The sequence below is a fragment of the Sinohyriopsis cumingii genome, chromosome 13, assembly GCF_028554795.1.
Source record: "Sinohyriopsis cumingii isolate HCF-2022 chromosome 13, ASM2855479v2, whole genome shotgun sequence".
NCBI classification, from domain to species: Eukaryota; Metazoa; Mollusca; class Bivalvia; order Unionida; family Unionidae; genus Sinohyriopsis; species Sinohyriopsis cumingii.
Genome location: NC_142973.1, coordinates 51,730,761 through 51,758,640, shown reverse-complemented (window position 1 = coordinate 51,758,640; position 27,880 = coordinate 51,730,761). Strand labels below are relative to the sequence as shown.

At 33.2% G+C, this 27,880-nt stretch overlaps 1 protein-coding gene across 1 annotated transcript; it reads left to right on the top strand.

The window, feature by feature from the left end:
- The first annotated feature begins 212 nt into the window (after positions 1 to 212).
- Positions 213 to 27,329, top strand: LOC149785553 (peroxisomal membrane protein 4-like). The gene is made up of 4 exons (XM_089979354.1): positions 213 to 324; positions 6,216 to 6,278; positions 18,857 to 19,055; positions 19,769 to 27,329. Exons 1-4 carry the CDS (start codon positions 230 to 232, stop codon positions 20,015 to 20,017), a joined length of 606 nt encoding a protein of 201 aa, XP_089835480.1. The 5' UTR covers positions 213 to 229; the 3' UTR covers positions 20,018 to 27,329.
- The last annotated feature ends 551 nt before the right edge of the window (positions 27,330 to 27,880 follow it).

The following is a 27,880-nucleotide window of genomic DNA, read 5'->3' as shown; positions in this document are numbered from 1 at the left end:
CTCCCAGTAATCAATCAATCAAGTCTTCAAGTCAATATAACGTATTGAAAACCTACGGGCTTGAGGGCATATCCCATTTACAGCCATTTTATATTTTTCCCGGCATACGACAGGACAAACTTCCGGTGATTTCTCGAAACCGATTTTAGTGACTCTGGCGCAGGACGACAGTGAAGGCCGAAAACATTCCGACTGAGGAAGTGATGGGTGGATGTCACATGACTTAAAAATGGACGCAGCAGTTGAGAGCATGAATCGCCTGTTGGCTTCTGGACACAATCGACCACTGCTAGCAGTTATAAAAGGATTTCGAAATGGCGCAGTGTAGGCTTCAGTTGCATATAAAATACACATAAAATAATTTAAAAATAACGAAGTTAAATTAATTTTGATAAATCTTCTAGGCCGGCATTGTAGCTTCCTTAGTTCCTATGACATCGTGGGTTCTCTGGTATCGCGGTATTCGAAGTTTTCGGTATTTTTTTCTGCATAGCGCCACTTATCATGTACTTACCTTAAACATACTTCATGACCATAAGTTACTAGTTCGACATCACCAGCTGATTTCGGGAGAATCTCTGGATTGCTGACGAGAAAACTATCTTAAAATACACCCATGAATATCATTTTCAAAGTAATGGCCGTACCCCATGTTCACAGATAGAATCTATAGCTTCTGAATATCGTTCTGACTGTAACAAATCTGTTAACCAGTTTGTCGTCTGATAAGGTCCAATGTTATGCAAGAGTTATATCACATGATTACCATATTTGTCAAGAAGCAAGAGATCAAATCTGTGGTAGCAAATAAGAGTCAAAATGTGAAGCATCAATCAATGGCATTCACATTTGACAGGTTTGGACTTTAAACCTGTTTTTACAGCATGATTTATTTGTTAAATGGATCACTATGAGTTGTTTAAACAATCTGAGGTTGACATGTACATTCATGCTTGTGTTGGTGGTCCATTCTCAGCAGCAATCCCAGCGCTGCTCTTCCCGTCATAGGTGTCTACATATGCATTTCTTTAATTCTCTCTGATAAATTTCTTTTGGGCAGCACATAATGAGTGTCATTTAAGTAGCATCTATTTTTCAAGTTGATTTACACTTTTTCCAACATGTACATAAAGTTTCCAGCAATAGGATAATTATATGCCATCTTATAATATAGTTTTGGTATCACCACAATATCAGAGTAACTACACATGCATAACCTAGAATCTACATGGCATCTTATTGATAGATTCCTGCAGTCATTTGATTTAAAATATCCGATTTGATATTGGGACTTTAAATTTTTATTTCCTATTTTAAAAAAGTGATAATATAGACACTATGAAGTTTTAAAAATTGGACATTTGAATGAAGAGTTTTATCAGACTTCAAATAATAAAAAATGTTTACTTTGCACAGAGATTTAAAAGAAATCAAATTTTATATTGTTACAGGAGATGCAACTTTGAGCTTTTGAAAATAATAATGGGTTAAAACTATCAAAGTATTATTATCTTTACTGTGAAGACTGTGTCCTCAATTTTAAAACGGGTTTATTAATTTTATAGTAAATCCATACATGTATGTTCTTATTGAATTTTATTTTGATTTGGTTTCACCTCCCTCTATGCATTCCAGGTTGTATAGAAGTTCCTAGAAAGAGGATATGGAAGAACCTGGGACTTCCCTAACAGTTAAAAAAAATTTGCAAATAAAAAATGAAGTTAATAGCGTTCAAGTTTGACGTATACTTGGTTGGCACTAAGGTTTGAACAGACGGAGTAAAAAATTATTAAGATATACTGTTTTGCAAAATGGCAATTTTAATGTCTTTTAGTGCTAATATGGTTATTCACCTAAAAATAAAATAAGACTTGTTGCATTATCATTGGTAAATGTATTATAAGTCATAAATTCTTAGGGATAATACAAAATCTAAAATTTGTTCTGGCAAATGATAAAATCTGAAGCTGGACCAAATATCAGGACTAGGGGAGATAACTGGCTTTGATCCCTTGTTGCATTTTAGTCTAAAGTCAAGGTAACAGTGACGAAGAACAACTTTCTGCACAATAATATTTGTTAAGCATCACAATCCTGGGCCAAAGTTTGGTGATGGCCTGGGCCAAAGTTTGGTGATGGCTTATACTTAGGGCAAGGAAGATTTTGGGGTCGAGACATCAATGTCGCTGTGAATGAAAGATCAAAACTGGGTTTTTGCTCTTAAATTTTCACTTATTTATATAGGAAATATTAAATGGGGTGGGAATACAGTGTGCCATTGTTATAGTTCTCTTGCAATTCTGTTCAAAGTACTCTACAGATGTGCTTAAAAATGTCACATCCACAACTAAAATTCAGACCTGGTGAGTGAAAATAGTTAACTAGTACCCTCAAACAACGTTCAGAATTCTAATGTAGCAGCAATAACACTTTTGAATTACAAATGTATACCACATTTTATGCTAAAAATCATTTGGCAGAAGCAATGGAATTCAAAGCATAATCTTTTTTCATTTGTGAACTAGACTGCCAGTTCCTTCATTATGACCTTACATGTGCACTAGCCTGCCCTACAACCTATTTAAAGTGACCTATGCATGATCTCTGCAACCAACCTATTTAAGTGACCTACTCATGACCTCTGCAACCAACCTGAGTTAAAATGGCTTTGGGAAAATGGAGATGTAGATGACAGATTTAGTCTGCAGTAAAATGTCTGTCAGTTCATCTATTATAAATGCAGATATGGCAATGTCTATATTGATATAAACTCAGGGCTGTACAAATATATTATTCACTCACTTATCCAGGACAAGTGACTTAGAAAAGATGATTTGTTCTAGCCAATTCATACTAGTCCCATTATTGTCTGATGTAAACAGTCCTTCTAACTTTTCCACCTTTGAGACCACTCCAGGACACAATCTCTGCCTTGTTATTGCAAAGTTTAGGGGGGAAAAATTGGTATAATGAAAGTTAATAAAAACAACATAATGAAAGTTAATAAGGACAGCAAGCAGGTGAGGGGTTATGTATTATATAAAATGTTTTCAAATAGTTATTAAGAAATGAACTTTAAATTGTGAATACATGTACTTCTCATGTAGTTTTATTTGTTTTGTGAGGTTTCTACCAAATTTGACATTTTTACTTGTGACCATGTACATGTCACCCTACAGTGATGTTCTTCCAGTTTGACATTTGTTCATGGACAGGTATATAGTACTGATATTTGTACATTGTGCTTTTTTTGTGGTTGACTTTTGACAAATGTAAGTCAAACCTACAGTGTCATAGTTAAGACAGGTTATTACAAGTCACTTTGAGAGCATTCAGTCTGCTGTATTAGACATCATGCACCCAACTTTCGATGTTTCAAACATAAACTTGGTAGACTTTGTGCAGGACAGTTTTCTGACCAGGCAACTAAGATAACCTGAAAAAAGAGACAATTTTGAATGACCAAACTCATTGCATGATATTCCATTCTTTTACTGGTTTTCCAGATCATATAGAAAAGCACATTTGCTTAGAAGCAAACACCAGGTAACCATTTATCACTTTTAAAACAGCACATGTCCAATTTTCATATTTTGAAAAAATTGCACCTGTCTGGGACTTCAGGTAATCCAGTATGTATAACTCTTAAACTATAATAAGAAGAAAGTGAAGGTGAAGGCATGGTACTATAGTGAACTAATTTAGAAAACTCCAAATGATGCATTTAATGGCATGTCTGAAGTTTTTGAATCAGATGACTGTTGACAGTTCTATCAGATCTGGGTATGCAATTGAAATAAAAACACTTGATGCTTTTTTATAATTACTATTTAATTTACCTTAACTAAAACCTAACCTTTTTCCATATACTACTTATTCCCCACTCATTGAATTCCTGTTGTCAGTATCTAAGGCAATCAAATTATTAGGGCTTTGCTACCTTAAATTTGCAATTGCATTTAGCATTTTCAGGTAGCTTGCCCAATGGCTACCGATCTTTGATAGGTACTTGTGTTATGTATATCTGTATTATGTGAGTTAATATTTATGATTATAGATTGTGAGGGTCATTTGTAAACACATTATATAGCTTCAAGGTTGTGGGTTTGTACTTTTGGATAAGGACATATCATATGAGTAAATATTATTCTGGCCTTTGACCTTGGTACTCATAAACTTTGGATTAAGTAGCTGTGTGGAATTACTATGAATTCATTTATAGATATTTTGGAATTTATCATTGTGATATATCAAGACTGTAAGAACATCAAACTGTTGTAGACTATTTGCACAGCAGTACAATATATTGGACTTCATTTGGTATACCACTGGAACTCATTTGGAATACTCAGTACTTTTGGAACTGTGATAGAATGTTTACGACTGTTCAGGAGCTCTATTTACTTTTTCACTTTGTATTCAAGGGAAATAAATTATCTGTTGAATTTTACAAAATGTGTTGGGTTTTGTTCTTTTCTGTTACTTAACTTAAGACTGTTGAATTGTAACACTTGCAAGGGCTGTTGCCTGGGTTACTTTACAATTTACAAGAGCAAGACCTTAGTTAATAAGAGCTTTCATGATACACCTTGATAACATCACTGCACTACCAAAACAGGTGGTTAAAGGTATATGGCCAGTAGAGATCAGTGCTAAATAAATCTCAGAATTTAAGATACGGAACAAAATGTCACATATCTTTCGTCAAATTGCTAAATAAGAACGTTTTAGTTTTATTTAACCAATTAAAGAATTGAAAAATATTATTAGTTTTGCTGAAGTTGGCAAATTTATTCCCTGTGCACACTAAATCACCATATTTCTGCCACCAAGACTTTGCTGTGAATGTGAATAACTGGTCACATGACCAGTGTATGTAAGAATTCTTATAAAAAGAATTATATATATATATATATATATATATATATATATATATATATATATATATATATATATATATATAATTCTTACATACAGTTGACTCTCCTGAGTCTCATACAGTCTCGTACAGACTATTTTCATTGAAAATGTAAGATTAACATGACTGACAGATAATTAGCTAGATTTATAAAGATCTGCATGAAATCATTCCTTTCTTGACACTGTACATACTGTTATGTATATTTAATTTATATTATTTACTTGACCTTTGTCTGTGATTGAGGGTAGAGTTTCAGCCTACCTAACTATTATCATGTTTTACTTTCTGATTTTTGTTATGATTCTAAATGGAAAACAAGATGTTTATTAAATGTTGTTGTTGTTGTTGTAGGGTTTAATACCATTTTTTAACACAAGATAGACTATACATGGCGGCCAGTATAAATGGTGGAGGAAGAACCCGGGAAAACCTTGGAAAGAACTACCGACCCATGAGAAGCTACTGGCAAGCTTTCTCACATACCCACATTGGCCAAATCCTAGACTTGAACCCATGCAGACAGGTGAGATGGTAGTGATCCATAACATTGAGCACTTTAGACCACTCAGCCACTCAGGGCCCCTTATTAAATGCTAAGTTCAGCATCTGAAATTGTTTACAAGTTTGGTAGAATATTCTACTTGAATGATTATTCTGTTGTGTGTTAGGTGACGTGAAGTTAGTATATTCATGTTTTGTAAACAAAAGTCTTCATTCCTGTTTTGTATCAGTCTTTGGGAATCTATGATCAGAGATTTTAGCTGTGTTCAGATATAATTTGAGAGGAATCATTTATTTAAATTATTTATTGGAATTACAAAGTGCTCATTGACTTTTTGGACTAAAACATTACTTTATGATAATTCTGAATTCATTCAGAGACAATCTGGATTTATCATTATGATACATCGTGACTTGGTGCCTCAACATATTCAAAACTATTAGTACATCAAGACATTTTGCTAAATCAGGACATTCAAAATTATTGGAATTCATTCAAAACATTCTATACTTTTGGACTTAAGATAGAACATTGAAGATTATTAGGATTTAATTCCCAATACTGTTAGTGTCTATTTGAATTTTTATACACTATAATTCAAATCACAAACTATTTATAAACTGTTAGAGTTTTGGTATAATATTATAATAATTTAAGCTAGAGTTTATGTCTTTTTTTCATCAGGTTTTTAATGTTGAATAAATTGCAAGGTACTGAGTGGTTATTCAACAGAATATGTCAAGTCCCTGTACTTGTATATTAATATTGTTCGTCATTTTTGATCTTTTTCAGATATGGTGCTAAAGTACGATTTCCACATGCCTTGGTGATGGCCTTTCTTTTCAAGAGTGGAAGGTTTGTAACTAATAAGTTTTGTTTATTTTAAGAAAAAGGTTCCTAAGTTTAATGCTGTTGAATACTTTGTGTCTGTTGTTCTCATTACCATTTCTAAATTTGTTAGAAAATTGCTGAAAACATGCCATATATCTTGCCATTTAAAATAGGTTTTAGAGGAAGAAAATTTCAGCTTTTAAAGTATTCTTGATAAATTACCATTGAACTTCAATATAAAATAATAAAAGAATTTGATCTAGAAATTCAGTTATTCTATATTGTTTTTCTTAAACTGTTCCTGAAAGGCCAAGAATAGGAAATTTTCCATAATGGGAAACAATTATATTGTGCTATATCTGTTGTACTATGTGTGTGGGCTGGTTGCATTGGTTAGTGCATGTACTTGTATACAGGGCTCAAGATAAGACCTGTCAATTGGATATTTTACTCCCTAGGCTGGTTTGTAACTGCGTGTTTAAAGTTTGTTGTATTTTTTGAATACTGCAAAACACAAACTTATGATACCAGTCTGAGTCTTAATCATCAAGATATTAGGCATGCTCATAGCTGCCAACCCTCATGATTTTGGCATGAATTTAATGACTTTTTCAGCGATTCACAGATTCATGGCACAAGCAAAAAATTCATGAATTCTGCAATTCGCAATTATTTTAAATCTTTAATAAAATAATCAATTTCCCGTTAAGCGCTAGTCGTGATATTGGCAGTTGCCGAAATGGTCCGGTGCTGCTGGTTGTGATATAAGTAGAATTACAGCCAATTGGTACAATTGGCCTGGTAGCTAGCATTTTAGCCTATTTTAATCTATATGTATAAGAGTAGTTTTATAAATGCTTTTGAGTGAAACTGGGGCCTAACCAGAATTTTGCTCCATTTCATGTTTCACCATCACTGATTTGAATTACCTTTTGGCATCACATGTAAGATCTTGAAAATGGTTTCACCACCAAGGAAAAAGAAATGTATTACTCAAAAAGTGAAGTTTAATTTGGAATATACTAAAAATTGGCCATGCATTCAGCCATTAAACATTGATATACATCATGCTTTTTGCACACTGTGCCACAACTTTTAGTATTATGCATGGTGGCAGAGACACTGTGAGGTTGCAAAAAAACACATAGAAGTTGGGAAAATAAGGAGTTCGCAGATTTCACCTGTGGAATATTTTAAGCCTTCAATGGAAGACCTGCAAGCTACCAATGCTGAAGCATTATTTGTGAATTTTCTTGTTGAACACAATCTACGTTTATCAGCTGGAGACCATGCTAAACATTTGTTCCGACAAATGTTCCCGGTCTCGAAGATCGCTTCCAAATTTTTCTGTGGAAGAACCAAAAGTGCTGAAGCTCTGTACATTCCTCACAGCAACAGAGACAGTGAAAGAGTGTTTTCGCTAGAGAGGGAAAATAAGACAGACTTTAGGGCCTCCTTAGGTGCAGAAAATTTGCCAGCAATTTTAGTCACCAAGATCAACTAGCAGTTGTTTTGAAAACAAATTTACGATCAAGCATTTGAGGAAGTTCAAGTCTGCTTCAGTATCATGTCTTGATAAATAATCACAAGAACATGTGAAGTTTATGAATATCATAATAAATAGACATGCAGATATATTTCTGCTTATATGTAGTGTTTTAGTTTTATATTGTGATCTTGATATAGTGTAGGATGGTCAGAGTGGATGGAGGTATTGTTGTGGTATTTTTCACTAATTCATGTCCAAATTTACGAATTTTTATCCGTATTTTCACTAATTGCGGGCCTGGAAGGCTGGCAGCTGTGCATGCTTTTAAAGTGTGTTACATGGCTTAGTGACAGTATTGATATAATTTTTCATGCACAAAATAATAATGTTTATAAATGTACAAATACAGTGGTCCCCCTCTTATATGGCCACCCCTTCTGCACTGGGAAAGTGGCCTTATAAGACAGTTGGCCTTTCCAGAGAGGGGACTATATTTTTTGTGAGAAGTATATGTAATGTACTTAATAAGAAAGCTACATACCTCATAGCATTTATTATCTTTATTTGATATCTTCGTTTAAAAGTTAAATTAATTAATAAAAGGTTCTTCTTGTTCATTAATAGTTCTTATTCTTGACTTTGACATAAGCATGATATGCAGACGAAATGCCTTCTTCGTAAAGGAAGTGATAGATGTTTTCTCACATGATTTTTCTGTCTTTGTCTGGTACCCTGTTTTGTTCAAGGTTAATTTTTCTGTATGTTAATCCACAAAATCTATATTTAACCTATGCTGACCATGTTAGAATCTTGACAATTACGTCTGGTTATAATCGTCAAAGAGAAGAACTCGACCGATGTGTGAAGCCCAAAATACTATCACAGCATTGTTGAGCCCATTTCCTGTAAATGTCTGCTTTTATAGATAATATAATATTAACTTTATTGTTACATGTACCAACACTTCTTTCAGTAATGGCAACCTGACATCAGGAGACAGGTATCGATGGTAGTCAAGAGATAATCTGATAACTTACCTTACAATATGAATTAATTATTGGTTCTGGACACATTTTGAAATAAAAAGTGGCTGCTTATGGGGGGAACATTTTACATTTTTGTACTAATCGGCTGGCTGCAGGTTGCTTTTGATGGGTTTCCATACTTGAGGGGTACTTTTGAACACAAACTCATCGGTGCCAAGGGATTCTGGCCATAAGAAGCGAGTGGCCACTGGGCGGGGGGGGGGAGTGTTCAAGAGGGGGACCACTGTAATCTATAAAAATTAAATATCATTTAGGTTGTAATTATATATAATAAAGACCAGACAGCAAGGATTATTCTGAACACTGACATGATTGTCCCCTCTTAAACAGCACCCCTGACCAGTGGCCACCTTCTTCTTATGGCCAGAATCCCATTGCATCGATGAGTTTGTGTTCAGATATGAGGAGTCCATTCTTAACTTCCAAAGTTTTTGTAAACCCCTACATGCTAGCAGTTGAAAAAATACATACCCCTTGGAATAACTCCATCCTTCCCTGGGAGTCTGACCAATAGATTGGGACCCACCATACTAGTACAGTATGTTGTCAGAATTTGCTGATTCATGTGTATATTTTATTAGACAAGTTAAACAAATTGGATAATTATAACATTGGTATCACATGCTCACACCTTTATTCTGATATCTTATGATTCCAAGATATGATCCATATAAATTATTCCCTGATGACACTAAAGAAATTTATTCCACATGTGATTTGTATGGGAGAGAAAGAAAGATTTTAACTCTTTTCCTGGTCATTCTTCTCAGTAAATCATCTTTTAAGTGCCCCCATTAGCTCAAGCTTTTGTCAAAAATAAATAAAAAATAAATCGTTAAAAGAAAGTTATTAAAAGAACATGTGCCGTAATTCTTTAGTTTTAGAGATATATATTTTGATTTAAATATTCAAAATACTTATATTCATACATACTATATTTAATTTAAATCCCAGGAAGGATCATGCACAGTGCAAAGCCTTTACATTTAAGCATGCTGCATTTTTGTTTCTGTTTTTTTTTGTAAAATGGCATCCACATTCCCACCAAAGAAGAATGAATAATTTCTTTTGAAATAATAACATGTACACTTCCTGTATAATGGCTTTGGGACATTTCTCTCTCATTATGCAAAACTGTAGTTTATTTGTATTCAGAGATTTGATATTTCTGTCTGAGTGCACAGGTGTGACTAGTCTGTTATGAAACTTTCAAGAACAGCACCTGGTGTACACTTAAGAGTTTAATGTTGCTTTTCCTGAGTTTATTGTGGTATAAACTGTCAGTTGCCGAATCACACAGTTAGCTGTGTGAGTTAGCAGCTGACAGTTTATACCACGATAAACTTAGAAAAAAACAATGTTAAACTCTTATAATTTGCAATTCTTTATCATTTTATTTATTTTTTATTGTTTTAAAAAAAAAGAAAGATATTTCATTTCAGTTTTTTAGAATCTTCTTTAAGCATACCAATTCTTGTTGAGGTTGTCTGCTCCATAGCTGTTTACAGAAAAGATGGTTCTCCATTTGCAATGTAATATCTATGTCAACATTAAACAAATAATTCTACCAATGGTAGGTGATCTTAGGTCTTTAACATTCCATAGCATCTTTCATCTAAATTCACACATGTGATCTGAGTAAGTTCATTATTCAAGGCAAAGGATGTGTTGTTTTGTTTGCCATACAAATGACTCTTGGATTTGATGCTTTCATGAGTTCATTGTGACATGGCCAAATCGTTGTTGTTCAGACATGTGAGCAACCAATTTTCATTTCTTTAAATCTATTTTTGTGTTTATTAACAGTTATGCTACCTATTGGGGCTTCTTACAAACTGAAATTAAGACCATCGGTAAATGGTTATAATGATGGGGGTCCAATAGTTACACAGTGCAGAATATCGACCATGACAGTTACGATGGGGGTGTGTTTGGAAGTAGGATTTTTTTTAAACCCAACCCCCCATTCATGACTATCAGGGTCAGCATCTTTCACTGTAGGACTGTAAATCCATTTGTTATAATGTTAGTCCTTGAACCCCCTGTTCCCAATCCCGATATTCATTTGCCTGTAGTTTTAAAGTCACTTGTAATGAGCCGCATTGTAAGTGCTGTACAGTACAGCCCCGATGTTCTTTCTAGCAGATTTTAGAGTTTCCCAGCATTTTTTCTTCAAATCTAATCAATTAAATAATTATTTAAAAAAATTATAAAGATTTATTATATTTTCTAAATAAAATATAAACCCACCGTTTTTATTTAGTTTTAAAGGTTTGCATTGTATATGTCTTCTGATTAATGTTTACATTGGTTACTTTGCACGTGACTATATTTATAGAAGTATAAAGTAGTTTTCCATACAGTTTATACAGAAATAAACGCAACTGGGTCTGATCACATGGGTATGTTCTGACCAATGGAAATCTTCCCTACATTTTGTCAACTGATGTGACTGCAATGATTGTACCCTATATATTAACATAAATGCACAACTTTTAAATGAAACAAAGAAACATTGAAAATACAACAGCAAATATCCAAAACACTAAGTCAATATAAATATGTTTGATTAGTAAACAGTAGTAATTGACTGAAGATTTAGCACAGGAAAATGGTGGTATAAAATGGTGTCTCTAGAGGAAAAGGGTGGTATAAAATGGTATCTCTAGAGGAAAAGGGTGGTATAAAATGGGCTCTCTAGGGTGGCATAAAATGGGGTCTCTAGAGGAAAAGGGTGGTATAAAATGGGGTCTCTAGAGGAAAAATGATTTTTATTACATCTTTGGTATTCAAAGAAAGAATCTTGAAGCCCATATGTAATCTGATGTGACAGTAAATTCATAAAAGATTTTCGTATTTATGATAAAATATCACTAGTCAGATGGAATAAAGCTGAGTTTTAGTCAGACTAGTGCTTTCAGCCCAGAATGTTTTCACTTAGAAGTGGTTTTGATTTCTAGATCACAAAACTAATGTATACACTTTTTTTGTATGCAGCGACTGTCAATCACATTGTTGTGAAAAGGCACTGTTTGACTTGCTTTTGATTTGTGTTAGGATTTGCAGAAGGAATACATGCACAGTTTTAAATATCTGTCAACACTTCATTCAAATTTGGCTTTCTGGGTAGGAGTTGGCATTTATTGCTTTATTGCAGTTGAAAAAACTGATGGCTGATGAGAGGAATTAAATAAAGATATAACATGTAAAACAAGAAGTAAAGTATAGAGCACATTTTCAGTTTAAGCTATTTTTTATTTTTTATCATTTTTGTACAGTATTTGCATTTATACTCTATTTCACAAATATGCCAATCTTCTAATTCTAGACTTCATTTGTACATAAAATAAGTTTTGAATAATAAAATAAACTTCTTTTTTTGAAAGATATAGTGTATGAAAATAATCATGATATATATTTATTGACTGTTCCAAAAAATGAGAGGTTAAAAAAAATTACATTAATTATGGTAATTCAGGGTATGTTTACTCATATGACTGTTTCATTGAGTGTTCTTACAGTAGTCAGATATTTTCAAATATACACTAAATATCCTGTAAAAGTCCTGATAGCATAATTATATTGATCAAATGCACCATCATACAACATTGACCATGCTTACAACAGGGGTACAGTACTGACAACTTTAGACTAAATGCTTAAAAATAGAAAGTTTTGCATCATTTGAACACATACAAGGTCCTTTTTGTGTCTTAAGTCAATTATTTGCATAAGCTCACTGTATGTTTATAGCATGAATTTAGTGTCACATGGTAATTAGAATGCAGTTAAATCTCCACTGTCTAAAGTTAACAAACTTTGTGGATAGCAGACACTTAAATTAAGGAAGAGGCCTCTAATTTTCAAGTCAGATGTCAGTTAGTGTCATTAAAATGGGAAAATTATTTAATTACATGCTCTGACAAAGCATTGTGGATGGATTGTACTTGGAGTTGGGCGAAAGCCTGTTGCTTTGGGGTGAAAAGGTCAAAGGTCAAGGTCGCCCATTAAAGAAGACCACTGATTTTCTGTACAGTAACATTAGGTAGTGATCACTCAGCATATGTTTGGTTTGGTGTGGTGCTTTATGGCACAGCAGCACAAATAGGTTATTTAGTGCTTTACAAAAGTACACACTACAGAGTTTGACCCAGTCTGGTCCAATGGTAGGATTCAAATCTGCACCCTTTAGTCAAGAGTCTGGCATGATTGGCCATGACTAAATTGTTAATACTAGAGGCACGGATAAATTATCCAACAGTATTTTGATCTTGATTAGCATGTATGCATATTATGAAACTCATAGATTATCGGTGTTGTGCAGAAAAACCTTGTGCCATTTGGTATTAATTCTGTAAGTAATTTTGTAGACATGGTCAATTCATGGTCCATGTATTTATTATTATTTTTTTTCCATATTTGAGTCTCATTTGATGAGCCTTCAATACTGTGATTTCCATGATTTTGTTTGGGTGTGTGTGTGTATGTGTGTGATTTGGATTTTTAAAGTGGTTTAACAATTTTTCAGCCAGATTGCTACAATGTCTGCAGAGTGGCAGTTTATAGTGATGCCTAGCACTGGGACATAATGCCGCAGACACGTAGGATGATGTCCCACCCAGTCACATTATCCTGACACCAGGCTGATTAGTCCTAACACTAATTGATTTTGTTTGGTATTCATCATTCTTCTCTAACTGGGTTGAAAATTTTAGAGTTCTGGTGATTTTCACATGCTGTTGCAGTGTGTGTGGGTGTGAAGATAATGGGTGATATCACCTGAATTAATGTTTGTCAAGCAAATTTTTTATTTACAGTTTCTTCCATTTCTTGTGAGCATCAAAATATATACATGATGGTGGTTGCATTGCAATGCATCACAGTGGGTGGATTGTCATCAAATGTACTGAATACGTTTTTAGTGTTACCTTGGTCTTACATCATATACCTTGACCAAGCTTCGATGGCTTAAACTTAAGGGAGGGAAGAAGTCTCTATATTTTGAGATGAAAAGGTCAAAGGTCATGAATATAGTGACCAAAAGTTTTTGCACACAAATTGTAGCTGTAAAAGTTTTTGGGTGATATACATGCTTGGTAAGTAATGAAACAATTGATTTAGGGGTCAAAAGTTCCAAGTCACTGACTAAAAGAAAAAAATAGTTTTTTTTTTCCAAGATTCCAGGGTTTCAAGCCTTTAGGTCAGGTACACATGAAACTCTCAAAGGATGCAGCTTTTCTTTATGCAATGCATCCCTGTGACGCGCCTCATTTTCCTCCACGACACACCCCTTTTCATATTTTTGGACAGCCATGGCCAATATGCAGAAGAGCTAATGGCTAGACTTAAGTAAACAAGCAAGAAGCTAATGACTAATTAGATATTCTTCTGTAATATGATGGCATAAAAAACCCACAATGTTCTATTGAATGCATATGTAATCACCTGCAATATTCTTCTGTAATATGATGGCCTAAAAAACCACAATGTTCTACTGAATGCGTATGTAATCACCTGCAATATTCTTATGTAATATGATGGCCTAAAAAAACCACAATGTTCTACTGAATGCGTATGTAAGCACCTGCAATATTCTTATGTAATATGATGGCCTAAAAAGAACACAATGTTCTACTGAATGCATATGTAAGCACCTGCAATATTCTTATGTAATATGATGGCCTAAAAAGAACACAATGTTCTACTGAATGCGTATGTAATCACCTGCAATATTCTTATGTAATATGATGGCCTAAAAAACCACAATGTTCTACTGAATGCGTATGTAATCACCTGCAATATTCTTATGTAATATGATGGCCTAAAAAAACCACAATGTTCTATTGAATGCGTATGTAATCACCTGCAATATTCTTATGTAATATGATGGCCTAAAAAACCACAATGTTCTATTGAATGCGTATGTAATCACCTGCAATATTCTTATGTAATATGATGGCCTAAAAAAACCACAATGTTCTATTGAATGCGTATGTAATCACCTGCAATATTCTTATGTAATATGATGGCCTAAAAAAACCACAATGTTCTATTGAATGCGTATGTAATCACCTGCAATATTCTTATGTAATATGATGGCCTAAAAAAACCACAATGTTCTACTGAATGCGTATGTAAGCACCTGCAATATTCTTATGTAATATGATGGCCTAAAAAGAACACAATGTTCTACTGAATGCGTATGTAATCACCTGCAATATTCTTATGTAATATGATGGCCTAAACAACCACAATGTTCTACTGAATGCGTATGTAATCACCTGCAATATTCTTATGTAATATGATGGCCTAAAAAAACCACAATGTTCTATTGAATGCGTATGTAATCACCTGCAATATTCTTATGTAATATGATGGCCTAAAAAACCACAATGTTCTATTGAATGCGTATGTAATCACCTGCAATATTCTTATGTAATATGATGGCCTAAAAAAACCACAATGTTCTATTGAATGCGTATGTAATCACCTGCAATATTCTTATGTAATATGATGGCCTAAAAAAACCACAATGTTCTATTGAATGTGTATGTAATCACCTGCAATATTCTTATGTAATATGATGGCCTAAAAAGAACACAATGTTCTACTGAATGCGTATGTAAGCACCTGCAATATTCTTATGTAATATGATGGCCTAAAAAGAACACAATGTTCTACTGAATGCGTATGTAAGCACCTGTAATATTCTTCTGTAATATGATGGCCTAAAAAGAACACAATGTTCTACTGAATGCGTATGTAAGCACCTGTAATATTCTTCTGTAATATGATGGCCTAAAAAGAACACAATGTTCTACTGAATGCGTATGTAAGCACCTGCAATATTCTTATGTAATATGGTGGCCTAAAAAAACCACAATGTTCTACTGAATGCGTATGTAATCACCTGCAATATTCTTATGTAATATGATGGCCTAAAAAGAACACAATGTTCTACTGAATGCGTATGTAATCACCTGCAATATTCTTATGTAATATGATGGCCTAAAAAAACCACAATGTTCTACTGAATGCGTATGTAATCACCTGCAATATTCTTATGTAATATGATGGCCTAAAAAAACCACAATGTTCTACTGAATGCGTATGTAAGCACCTGCAATATTCTTATGTAATATGATGGCCTAAAAAAACCACAATGTTCTATTGAATGCGTATGTAAGCACCTGCAATATTCTTATGTAATATGATGGCCTAAAAAACCACAATGTTCTACTGAATGCGTATGTAATCACCTGCAATATTCTTATGTAATATGATGGCCTAAAAAAACCACAATGTTCTACTGAATGCGTATGTAATCACCTGCAATATTCTTATGTAATATGATGGCCTAAAAAAACCACAATGTTCTACTGAATGCGTATGTAAGCACCTGCAATATTCTTCTGTAATATGATGGCCTAAAAAAAACACAATGTTCTACTGAATGCGTATGTAATCACCTGCAATATTCTTATGTAATATGATGGCCTAAAAAAACCACAATGTTCTACTGAATGCGTATGTAATCACCTGCAATATTCTTATGTAATATGATGGCCTAAAAAGAACACAATGTTCTACTGAATGCGTATGTAAGCACCTGTAATATTCTTATGTAATATGATGGCCTAAAAAAACCACAATGTTCTATTGAATGCGTATGTAATCACCTGCAATATTCTTATGTAATATGATGGCCTAAAAAGAACACAATGTTCTACTGAATGCGTATGTAATCACCTGCAATATTCTTATGTAATATGATGGCCTAAAAAAACCACAATGTTCTACTGAATGCGTATGTAATCACCTGCAATATTCTTCTGTAATATGATGGCCTAAAAAGAACACAATGTTCTACTGAATGCGTATGTAATCACCTGCAATATTCTTATGTAATATGATGGCCTAAAAAGAACACAATGTTCTACTGAATGCGTATGTAAGCACCTGCAATATTCTTATGTAATATGATGGCCTAAAAAAACCACAATGTTCTACTGAATGCGTATGTAATCACCTGCAATATTCTTATGTAATATGATGGCCTAAAAAGAACACAATGATCTATTGAATGCATAAGTAGCACCTGCAATATTTTTGCAAAATAAATGATGACCGTTGCTTTTTTAGTGGTGTTTAAATTCATGATGATGCTTATATAAACCATGAGAGAAATCAATGCTTTCTGAGAGTTTGAGTTGGACAGTATTGTAAAATCTGAACTATGCAGTAATAAGTACATGTGATTTAGAATAGGGGACTAACATTAGACTGACAATAGTCACATTTTAAATTAGTGCAGAGAAGTACTTTAACTTGTGAGAATGAGTGTGCATAATCTGCTTCAATTTTTGGGAAATGGCTTGTGATAATAATGACACTAATATTAATTAAAGGCAAAAAAAAGTGGGAGCACAAGACAAGAACTCAGCATGGAATGTATATTTAATGTTGACTCCATCTTTACTATGATGAAGGATGCTGGTAAAAATGACAGCAGGACTACAAATATAAGAAATAGAGATTAGGATTTTGTTATAAAAAGGGGAATCATATGGTACATTTAAAGCTGTTTTATGAGTGGTATAGGACTGGTGGGAAGCAAAATATTTTTACTCTAAATGGAAATGCTAGCTTGCAGCCTTTCACAAATTTAATTCAGATTATTTAAATGCCAGAAAAGGGAGACAATCCCATATGCTATTGAGAAAACTCAGAAAATTAGTATGAGAAATGAGGACTACAAAGCAACACAGTTCCATACAATATAACAGTGAATTGATTTATCAGATTAATGGTGGAGCATCGTGTACTTGAGGACTCTGAGAACCAGAATGCCATGCATATATTTGTGAAGTCAAAGAACATGAACAAGTAAAGAAACTAACTCATTTGAAAACTAATTAGCAAATGGTAGAGTGCAGTATATCAAATTTTGTGGGTAGTTATTACTGAAAAATATTTGTCTCTAATGTGATCTTATGAGGCTGAGAATTAAACCCAGATGTGTAATAGAATAATGGTTATATCCTTTTTTTTATTTTCCTTTATATTGTTTTGAAAGTGAGGGACTTGTGAGTTTATGGCAAGAACTTTCAGAAAGAGGCTGGAGACTCATTAGTTCCGTGAGTAAAGAGTCCAGGACTCCTTATTCTGTGACTCTTTTGAGAGCCCTTTTCACATAATTGTAATTTTGTATCACATATCATGACTAAAGTTAGTGGAGGACTTGCACTTAAGGTATGGAAGAGGACTGTTGATCGTGGAGTCAGAAGGTCAAAGGTCATGGTCAGTGAAAGAAAAATGGGTTTTGCCTACATAAAGGACTATTAAACTTGGGGTAGGTATACATGTATAATGTGCTGTTCATGATTCTCTTATTTTTTGTGTTTTTAAAAGGATTTTTAAGATGAATTCAACACACGTTTTACTGTTACAATTGTTATGCATGTGAGATTCATGATGTTTAACGAAACAAAAATAGCATAACTAGTCACGACATAAATAATATACATGTTTACATGTGTAATTGAAATGAAGATAAAAGATGCTGACCATAAAACTGACCATGTCTTCAAATGAACATGAACTCCATTGATCCGTGTTTGTCTGGCATAGAGACCCATGTTTTGTCTTCAACTTTGCATTTTCTGTACAACTGCCATTTTAAATTTGTTGCCATTTTTATAGAGAGATATTTACTTTTGAGAGAATTTCACATGATTTGCATAATAATAAGTTAGTACAAAATGAATTGTATATTTTTTGGAAGCTGTTTAACCATGAGGGCAGCAGGCATTCTTTTTCTTATACAAGCTAAGCACAACACCATGTTATTATGTAAGGGTTCCAACTCTTCCAGGACAAAATCGTTTTGCAGTCTGTTGTAATTTGGGTAAGAAAAATTGATTGACAGCTGCTGATTAATATATTTATGGAGATTTAGATAACTCAACATTTTTGACCACTTGACATCAATAACCATTAAAGTAGAATCATATACATGTAAATATTGCTTATGTATTTGTAACCTTAAGCGTTTTTTCTGCTTTCAGTGTGTATGATAAATTCAAGACAATATTTGAAGCCACATTTACACATTCAAAGAACCTGGCCTTGTTTGTATTCATATACAAGAGTCTGACATCACTAATGGAACAAATTCAGTCTAAGAGGGAACAGTATCACCCATTTGTGGCTGCTTTTCTTGGAGGATACCTCGTATTTGGAAAATACAACAAAGTCAATAAACAGGTAAGATTACAAATTACAGTGGAATCTTATTGATAATTAACTTGGATTTAGAAGATTATAAATATAGAAAAATGCTACTTTCAATCTAACTGATTATATTTTATCCATGCAGTTTATTCCAAAAACAAATTATTGTTATGCCCAAGCATGAAAGTGGGTGGGGACGTTGCACTACCTTTGTTCCTATGTCCCTCCAGTTATGCTTTTGTGTTTAAGCCAGTTTTTAGGTGCTGTGTTGAGGCATTTGAACACACTTCTTATTAATCATCAAATTTCACTGGTCATACATGGCTTGTTACAGTTGGTGCCACTTTAAATATGATCTTGCTGATTTCAGCTTAATCAATGATTCTTTTCAGATGGTCTTTAGTTCTGATTATGTTTATTTAAGATGAATACAATTGATGTATTTTCGAATTGCACATAAATCAAATTAGTGGCTAGTTATTACTTTTAGAATTTACAAGAATTAGATCATTTAATCATTATAATTTTCTTTACACTTAGAAAATATTTGATTGTTGTTGTTACTGTTGTTTGAGCATTAGTGTTTTGTCACTGTTGCTTGAGTGGTGTTTTAATCAAGAGAGAGATAAAATGGCATGGAATTATTCATCTTAATTTGCAATTATTATCGTAACTTGCAACAAAAATATTTAGTATATATATGATAAACACTTTACATACAATGCATTTAATTTTTCTTATTTCAGATCAATTTGTATGCGTTCTCTCGGGTCCTGTATGGGTTAGCTAAGATGGCAGTGAACAAGGGTTACATACCAAAACCAAAAGGGGATGCCTTTCCCTGGTTTGCAGCCTTTATTTGGGGCATTGTATTATGGCAGTTTGAGTATGAGAAACCAACGCTTCAAGATTCTTTACAGTCTTCCATGACATATCTTTATCATGACAGTGATAAATGGAATTCTTTGAAGAATTTTCTGATATATAATAAGTAATTAGCTCATCAAAATGGAATTACTTGTATGAGAGAAGTTCTGCAAAAGCTACATATCGAAAGTGTCTCAAAAGTTTTAAATACAGCTTAGTAATGAGCATCCCTGCTTCTGAGATCTCACTCTCTGGTCCTGGAATCTCAGTTTTTAAACTTTCGTTTTACAAAATCTTTTGTCCCAAAATTCAATTCCACTGAGAGCACCTTGAACAATTGATGAATTATTGGATAGTTTTAGACTAAACTTAATTGATCAAAATAAACCATTCTTGTTTATCCAAATTCTAATTTTAGTCTAATTGACTTTATCTGACTTTTCTTACTATCCTGTGTGCCAGATGGAACATTACAGAGAATAGATTTCTTTCGTTTCCAAAATACAAGATTTAATCTGTGGATAGTGTTGTCTCTGATGTCTTCATTTGAAATCATGAAATGTATGTATCATTTATTAGTGACTGCCAGTCACTGCAATTGTCATACTGTTATCTTCAGTTGTTATACTGTTATCTACAGTTGTGACACTGTTATCAACAATTGTCATACTGTTTTATTTTACAGTTGCCATATTGGTATCTGTATTTGTCATATTGTTATCTACAGTTGTCATACTGTTATCTACAATTGTCATACTGTTTTTTTACAGTTGCCATATTGGTATCTGTAGTTGGCATACTGTTATCTACAGTTGTCATACTGTTATCTACAATTGTCATACTGTTTTTTTTACAGTTGCCATATTGGTATCTGTAATTGTCAGACTGTTATCTACAGTTGTCATATTGTTCTTTTACAGTTGTCCTATTAGCATTTGCAGTTGTCATACTTTTTTACAGTTGTCATGTTGATATCTGCAGTTGTCATACTGTTATCTAAAATTGTCAAACTGTTTTTTTATCTACAGTTGTCATACTGTCATTTACTGTTACCATATTGTTCAGATGATATTTAATCATTTTTTAAAATTTTTATCACAACTAAGGATTACAGGATGTGTACACAGTGCAATGTTCATGGGTTTTTCAAGTTTGTCATATTAATAATAAACCTAATTAACAGTTTCTTTTAAATGATTTTGCATGCATATGATCATGAATGTAAAGTAGAAGGTCAGGGTAACTAGATAAATTTAAGTCTAACAGTCTTCATTTAATAAACGTTTGGAATTATTGACTAATTAGGGACTATGAAATTAACGTTATACTGTTGTTGATTTTAAATTAAATTTTGTTTTTGTCAGTGCTTTAATTGATAAAGATTTTACCCCATTAATAAATGTATGATGTATTCTTTTATTTTTGTGTTTTTTGTTTTGAATCTTTAAATGGACCATATTCCATTGTAAGAGCTAAATTTTAAGTTTGTATTGAAAATTCCAATTGTTTGTATTGCAAGGCTCTTTCGTTATGTGACCGATACAAATTGCACTGACCTTCATTATTTGACAGATAAAAAATGCACCTAACCTTACTTATGTGACTGATACAGAATATACCAGGCCTTCATTATGTGACTGATACAAAATACACCAGGCCTTCATTATGTGACTGATACAAAATACACCAAGCCTTCATTATGTGACTGGTATAGAATATACCAGGCCTTCATTATGTGACTGATACAAAATACACCAGGCCTTCATTATGTGACTTATACAGAATATACCAGGCCTTCATTATGTGACTGATACAAAATACACCAAGCTTTAATTATGTGAGTGGTATAGAAAATACACCAGACCTTCATTATGTGACTGTTATACAATTCACCAAACCTTCATTGAGAGACTGACATAAAAGCCTTCATTATGTGACTGATACAAGATGCACCAGGCCTTCATTATGTTACTAGTAAAGAAAAGGTACAATAGTCCTTTGTTATATGACTGGTACAAACGGCACCAGGCCATCATTATGTGACTGATGCAAAATACATCAGGCCTTCATTATGTGACTGATATAAAATTAATCGGGCCTTAATTATGTGACTATAGAAATTACACCAATCCATCAGTATACAACTGAAATAAAATATACTAGGCTTTATTGCATGACTGAAACAGAATACATCAGGCCTTAATTATGTGACTATATAAATTACACCAATCCGTCTGTATACAACAGAAATAAAATATACTAGGATTTTATTGTGTGAGTGATACAAAATACACCAGACCTCATTCACATAAAACTTGTCAACCTGAGACAGTAATCAAGTCAAATTTGTCTCGATCACTAGTTTCGTTAGATCGAATTAAATTAACAGCATTATCTCCAAGTTTAGCTTCAAAATAAAATGCTTTTTCATCACAATCTAGGTTTCATGTGAGTATTATCTTAGAGTTTTCCAGTAATCAGTACTATGCAGAATGTGAACTGCATTTTTCAGTAATCAGTTTGCAGAACTGGAAAATGAGCTTTTCAGCAACCTGTCTGCAGAACTTAAACTCAGTTTTCCACTAACCAGTCTGCATTAAAACATTTAATGTAAATGGAACTTCAGTTTTATCATCATCTGGTGTTGGGCAAAATGTACCTTTTTTACCTAGCAACAAATTGGGACATGTAAGAGGGAGTAACTTTTTATGTTGTAATCACTTTCTCAGTTTTTAAGTTTAGATGCAGTACAATCTTTGAAGAGTGCTTTCCTGGTGACTGGCCAAAACTGATTTAAAAATAGGAAACAGTTAAATGTTATGGCAAGTCAGTATGTGCATTTTTGCCACCATGTTGCGAGTTCTTCTTCTGAGAGACCTTTCATTAACACTGAATTGTCTAACATGCTAACAGTGCATAATACCATCCTAACTGAATGTAGCCCAGGTTTGACTTTAAGCGAATATAATTTTTTTGTGACGACACTCGGAAAGGAACTGCTGTATTTATCTCTCTTTAAATTACTTTTTTCCATCATAAAGGTTCTTCTTCCAATTAGAATGTTTATAAATAATGAAATGATGTACAGTCTTTTCATCTGTAAGAATGTGTTATAATTTTCTCAGTTTGTAATTAACATGGTACTGTCTTAGTATGAGAAGCCATTTGCTATTTCTGTATGCTAGTATAGAAGCCATTTGCTATTTCTGTATGCAAGTATTTGCTGTACCTTAATTACCCAATCAGGGTACATGTCTGAAATTAAAAGCCCGTTCAAAATGACATTGAACATTGATAAAAAATATAGCAACCTTTTTGGGGGGTTGGGTGGAGAGTGAGTTCTAAGTTATTTTGGATAAAGAGCCCTGTTTGTCCACTTCCCCATGTTAGCACCTTCATTTCATATACAGGGACCCGTCTTCATGTACAGATGATTAGATATCAGCAAACAGATTGTATACTACAATATTTTAAATCCAGTAGTAATAATCAACAACTTTGAATAGTTTTACTTTAGTGTTTGAATGTAATTTTTCATGACCAAAACTTTTTTTGGTACATAAAGTTATTTCGTATATAAGCAATTTCATCATTACTGATTCTTGATTCAAGAACATTTTTCAAACCTATCTGGTGAAGTCAAATTGAGCAGACAAGATGCTTTACGTTTGCCATGCAAAATGCTTACTGCATTTGCTGTCACACTTTGGGTGATCAGCTTGTAGTCAAATTTGCTAAACATGCCAAAACAAATGAGCAACTTTTTCCAACCAATTTCAAACATATTAAACTTATTTCATATCAAACTCTACATCATTTTGTATTGCATGTACATAAAATCAGGCTTCATTATTTGAGTGAGAATGAACACAAACTCCTTTTTGTATCAGAAGTAGAAGACTTGTTTGCTGTACCTTTAATGCAAAGGTTCTAATGACTTTACACTAATTTTATTGTATAAGTTAATTTTGTTGAGGATGCATTCATGTAATTGTCTGCACATCATGTTACTTTACAGCAGCAATATTGTTGTGAATTCTCTGATAATTCTATATGTAGTGATAGCAGAATTTTGGTGTAATTAATTTTATTTTGATGTAAATATTTAATCATTTGCAGAGACAGTTAGAAATCCAGTATTAATATTTTTAGATTCCTGTTTCTGTTAAAAAGAGAACAAAAATGTTACACTTGGCTTCAGTTATCAGCTTCATTGAGTCAGTTTCATATAATCACATATTTATCTTTTATCTCTGGGGGAGTTATTGCCCCTGCCTTTTCAAAGAAAAGAATGTGACACACTGTGCTTCAGTCCATGAATATGGATGTCCATCCAGTGCACTTTCCCAGCTACTGTGTAACTTTAAAGCCATTTGAGATTAATTTATAAAACTTTAATATACATCCTCACTTATAGGTTGATCTTGTACCACTTTTGGGGTCCTATCAAGGTCAAGGTCACTTGTCAATGATTTAGGTTTCAGTCACATTTTCCCTTTTGTTTTCTAGCTTAACAACTGTTTAAGTTAAATGGATGATACTTGGTATACTTATGTGCATTTAAGGTCTTATCATCAAGGTCCAGGTTAAGTTAAGATTTCTTTTGTTTCTGTTTTATATTATAAAAGATGTTTAAATCATGTTTTGCATAATGGTTCTCAGTTTGATGGTATCTCATGTATCAGAGACAAGATTTTATCTCAAAGGTAAAGGTCACTCAGCAATGTTTGTTACTCATTCCTGCGGTTTTCTTATACTGATCACTGATACAGGAAAATGAAACTTGGATATGTATGTCTGCCCAGTATCTTTACAGCTTTGCCAAGTATCTTTACAGCTCAGTCTTAAATATCATGGTCAGATTTAGTGATTATGAACTTGAATGACAGCATTACAGTAGGTGAAGGGAAAAGATTCACTGAAATTGCTTGCTTTACTATTACATATTTTACCTCAGTCAAACCACAACCCAGTCCCCCTGTATCTGTGAATTTTATTTCAAAAGACAAAATAAATAATATTGAGATGATATATTTTTGTATGATAATATTTTAGTTATTTGTTTCTACATCTTAATGACTTGTATGTAGATGGAATATAGAGCTAATTCATTGTCATGGAATAGCCAATCTGTACTATCAATGGCAATAACCTGATAAAAACTAAATGTGGAAACCAAGAGAGCATGTACCTCCCTATCAGAATCTCATATTTTGTGATTTTTTGTATATTGGCTTTTTGTATGGTAATTTTGTATTTTAATATGTTTCTTACTTGGCTGGTAATACAAGTCATATGCATCATATTGGGGCACAAATGTGAAACTCATTTCACACATTTTCACTAATATAACTTCATTTCTAACAAGGTTTGTATTATATAATTATTAGAATTTTCTCATAATTTCTCCTCCTTTCATGCCAGATTTCAAAGAAAATGGCTTCACCAAAAAGTTTAATTCTTAGTATTGCTATTGCATTGTGGGTAGATCATGTGCAGGAAGCTGAGGGTATACTGGAAATGTTGGTCAGGGCTAACACATTTTAATTGAGATAGCCCATTTGGCTACTGCATCATGCCATGACACATTTTTCTTTTATTCCAAACCTAAAAGAATTACATCTTAGAATCAAGACTTTAATATCTGTTGAGATACCAAATTTAAGCTCAGCTGCCAGTCTGCCATGATCTTTTCAAAGTGGCCACAGAGCTGCCATTTGCTTTGTGTATTCTAGTCGTAAGCTTGAGTTGTATTATTAACAGGTTTTAAATACATGGGGCCAAATTTGTCTTGGTGCACTTTTTTTATTTGTCTTTACTAAAGTGAAAGTGCATAATATCAAGGTCATAGTTGTGTACATTAAAAAGAACAAATAAAGTATTCATATGTAGTTGTGTAAATAAAGCCACAAAGATTTAATGTTAATCTCCACTTTTTTCATCTCTAATGTGGGAAAGTGGGTCAAGTTATCGTGGAATCACATAGATCTATGTTAAATGTCAGAGTTCATTGACAGTGCATCATAATATATGTGACACTATCACCTAAACCTATTAGTTTGCTCACTTTTCTGTAAGGTATATTTAACAAAATTAGGTAAGAAAGAAAATTTAATATTTTGTGCATTTATTATTATAGACCTGCTAAAATGCGGGGTGTTTATTTTTATGGTGTCTGTATATCTGTTAGCTATTATGTGCAATGATTTTGGTTTTACACCATCTAACTTTATCAGTATGTGTGAATGGCTTGCACTTGAAGTAAGAAAAGAAGTGTTATCAAATGGGGGGGGTACATGTGCTGCATACAGTTTATTTCTTGCATTGCTGTGAGACCACATGTGTAAAACTGTGACAGAGCTCTTTTATTATTATAGAGTACAAGTTGCTGTGACCTAATATTCATGCTTGTTTGCAGGTCTGAGTGTTTTGAATATTGCAATGCACAAAAATTAACCAACAATATTAGAAAATACATGCCAGGTTATGTCGGGCATTGTGGTGCGGCTCTGGGCAAGGTGCCTTATTGTTTAGCATGATATAATGTTTAATATGTTGATGTGACATTCATTCCATCAATTGGTTAATCAATTAACTTCAGATATGACTTTAAGCCTGTATCAGAGCTGTCAAAAGTACACTGCCCTTCTTTATTTTTCTGGTAGTACCAGTCTCTGAGATAACATTCTGGAACATTTTCTGTTTCAGAAAAAAGTCAGTGAAATTGTAGCATTGACATGAAGTAAGAAATGTTGCCACTGTATACAGAAACATCAATAAACAACAAATTTTTGAGTAAGATGGATGATATAAGAACATAACAGAGATTTACATAACATTTTGAAATTGATTTTTTTTCCTTAGCAATAGCATTGTATCCCAATGTATTTCTTAAAATTTTATGATTATACAGGAGATATATTTTGGCAACTAATTTAAATGTGTGACTTCATTAATAGGAGCAACAGTATGTTCATTAATTATTGATGTCAGTCGATCTATAATCTTTTCATATGAACATCGGCAGAAAGACAGAAATCGAGGAAGATATTAAAGAGAAAAAGTATGTATTAAATCCGGTCTTTCCTGTTTGAGTTGCAACAATGAAAATGGTTGAATATGTCTCAATTCAGTGGTTAAAGTCAAATGAGGGCCATATAACTGTAAAAATATGGCACAATATTTTGGAAATAGAATTGAGCCTTAATGTATTTATCATATGATTGAATGTATCTGTGATTTGATTCATCAAGTCTAAACTTAATAATTGAAAATAAATGCTAGAAATACCTTTTTGGAGATACCAGTACACATGGCTATGAGTTTGTCAAATACTAAAGTTAACATGTATGAAAATTGAGCCAAACATACTTATTATCTGAAAGTAACATGCTGTTTCTTTGTTGCATACAATGTATGCACAATAAATTTTATTGCATCCATTGTGTTTGTCCATACTTAATTTGCAGAAAACAAAGATAAATATATGGAACATTATAACTTGACTATTTAGGGGGGAAAAATATGAGTTCCAAAGACTTGTAATTCCTTCATATCTTACAATAAAAACTCGGCATTTGACTAAGAGATGAGGATGGATATGCTTTTGTCATTTGACTAAGAGATAAGGATGGATATGCTTTTGTCATTTGACTAAGAGATAAGGATGGATATGCTTTTGTCATTTGACTAAGAGATAAGGATGGATATGCTTTTGTCATTTGACTAAGAGATAAGGATGGATATGCTTTTGTCATTTGACTAAGAGATAAGGATGGATATGCTTTTGTCATTTGACTAAGAGATGAGGATGGATATGCTTTTGTCATTTGACTAAGACACGAGGATGGATATGCTTTTGTCATTTGACTAAGACACGAGGATGGATATGCTTTTGTCATTTGACTAAGAGATCAGGATGGATATGCTTTTGTCATTTGACTAAGAGATCAGGATGGATATGCTTTTGTCATTTGACTAAGAGATAAGCA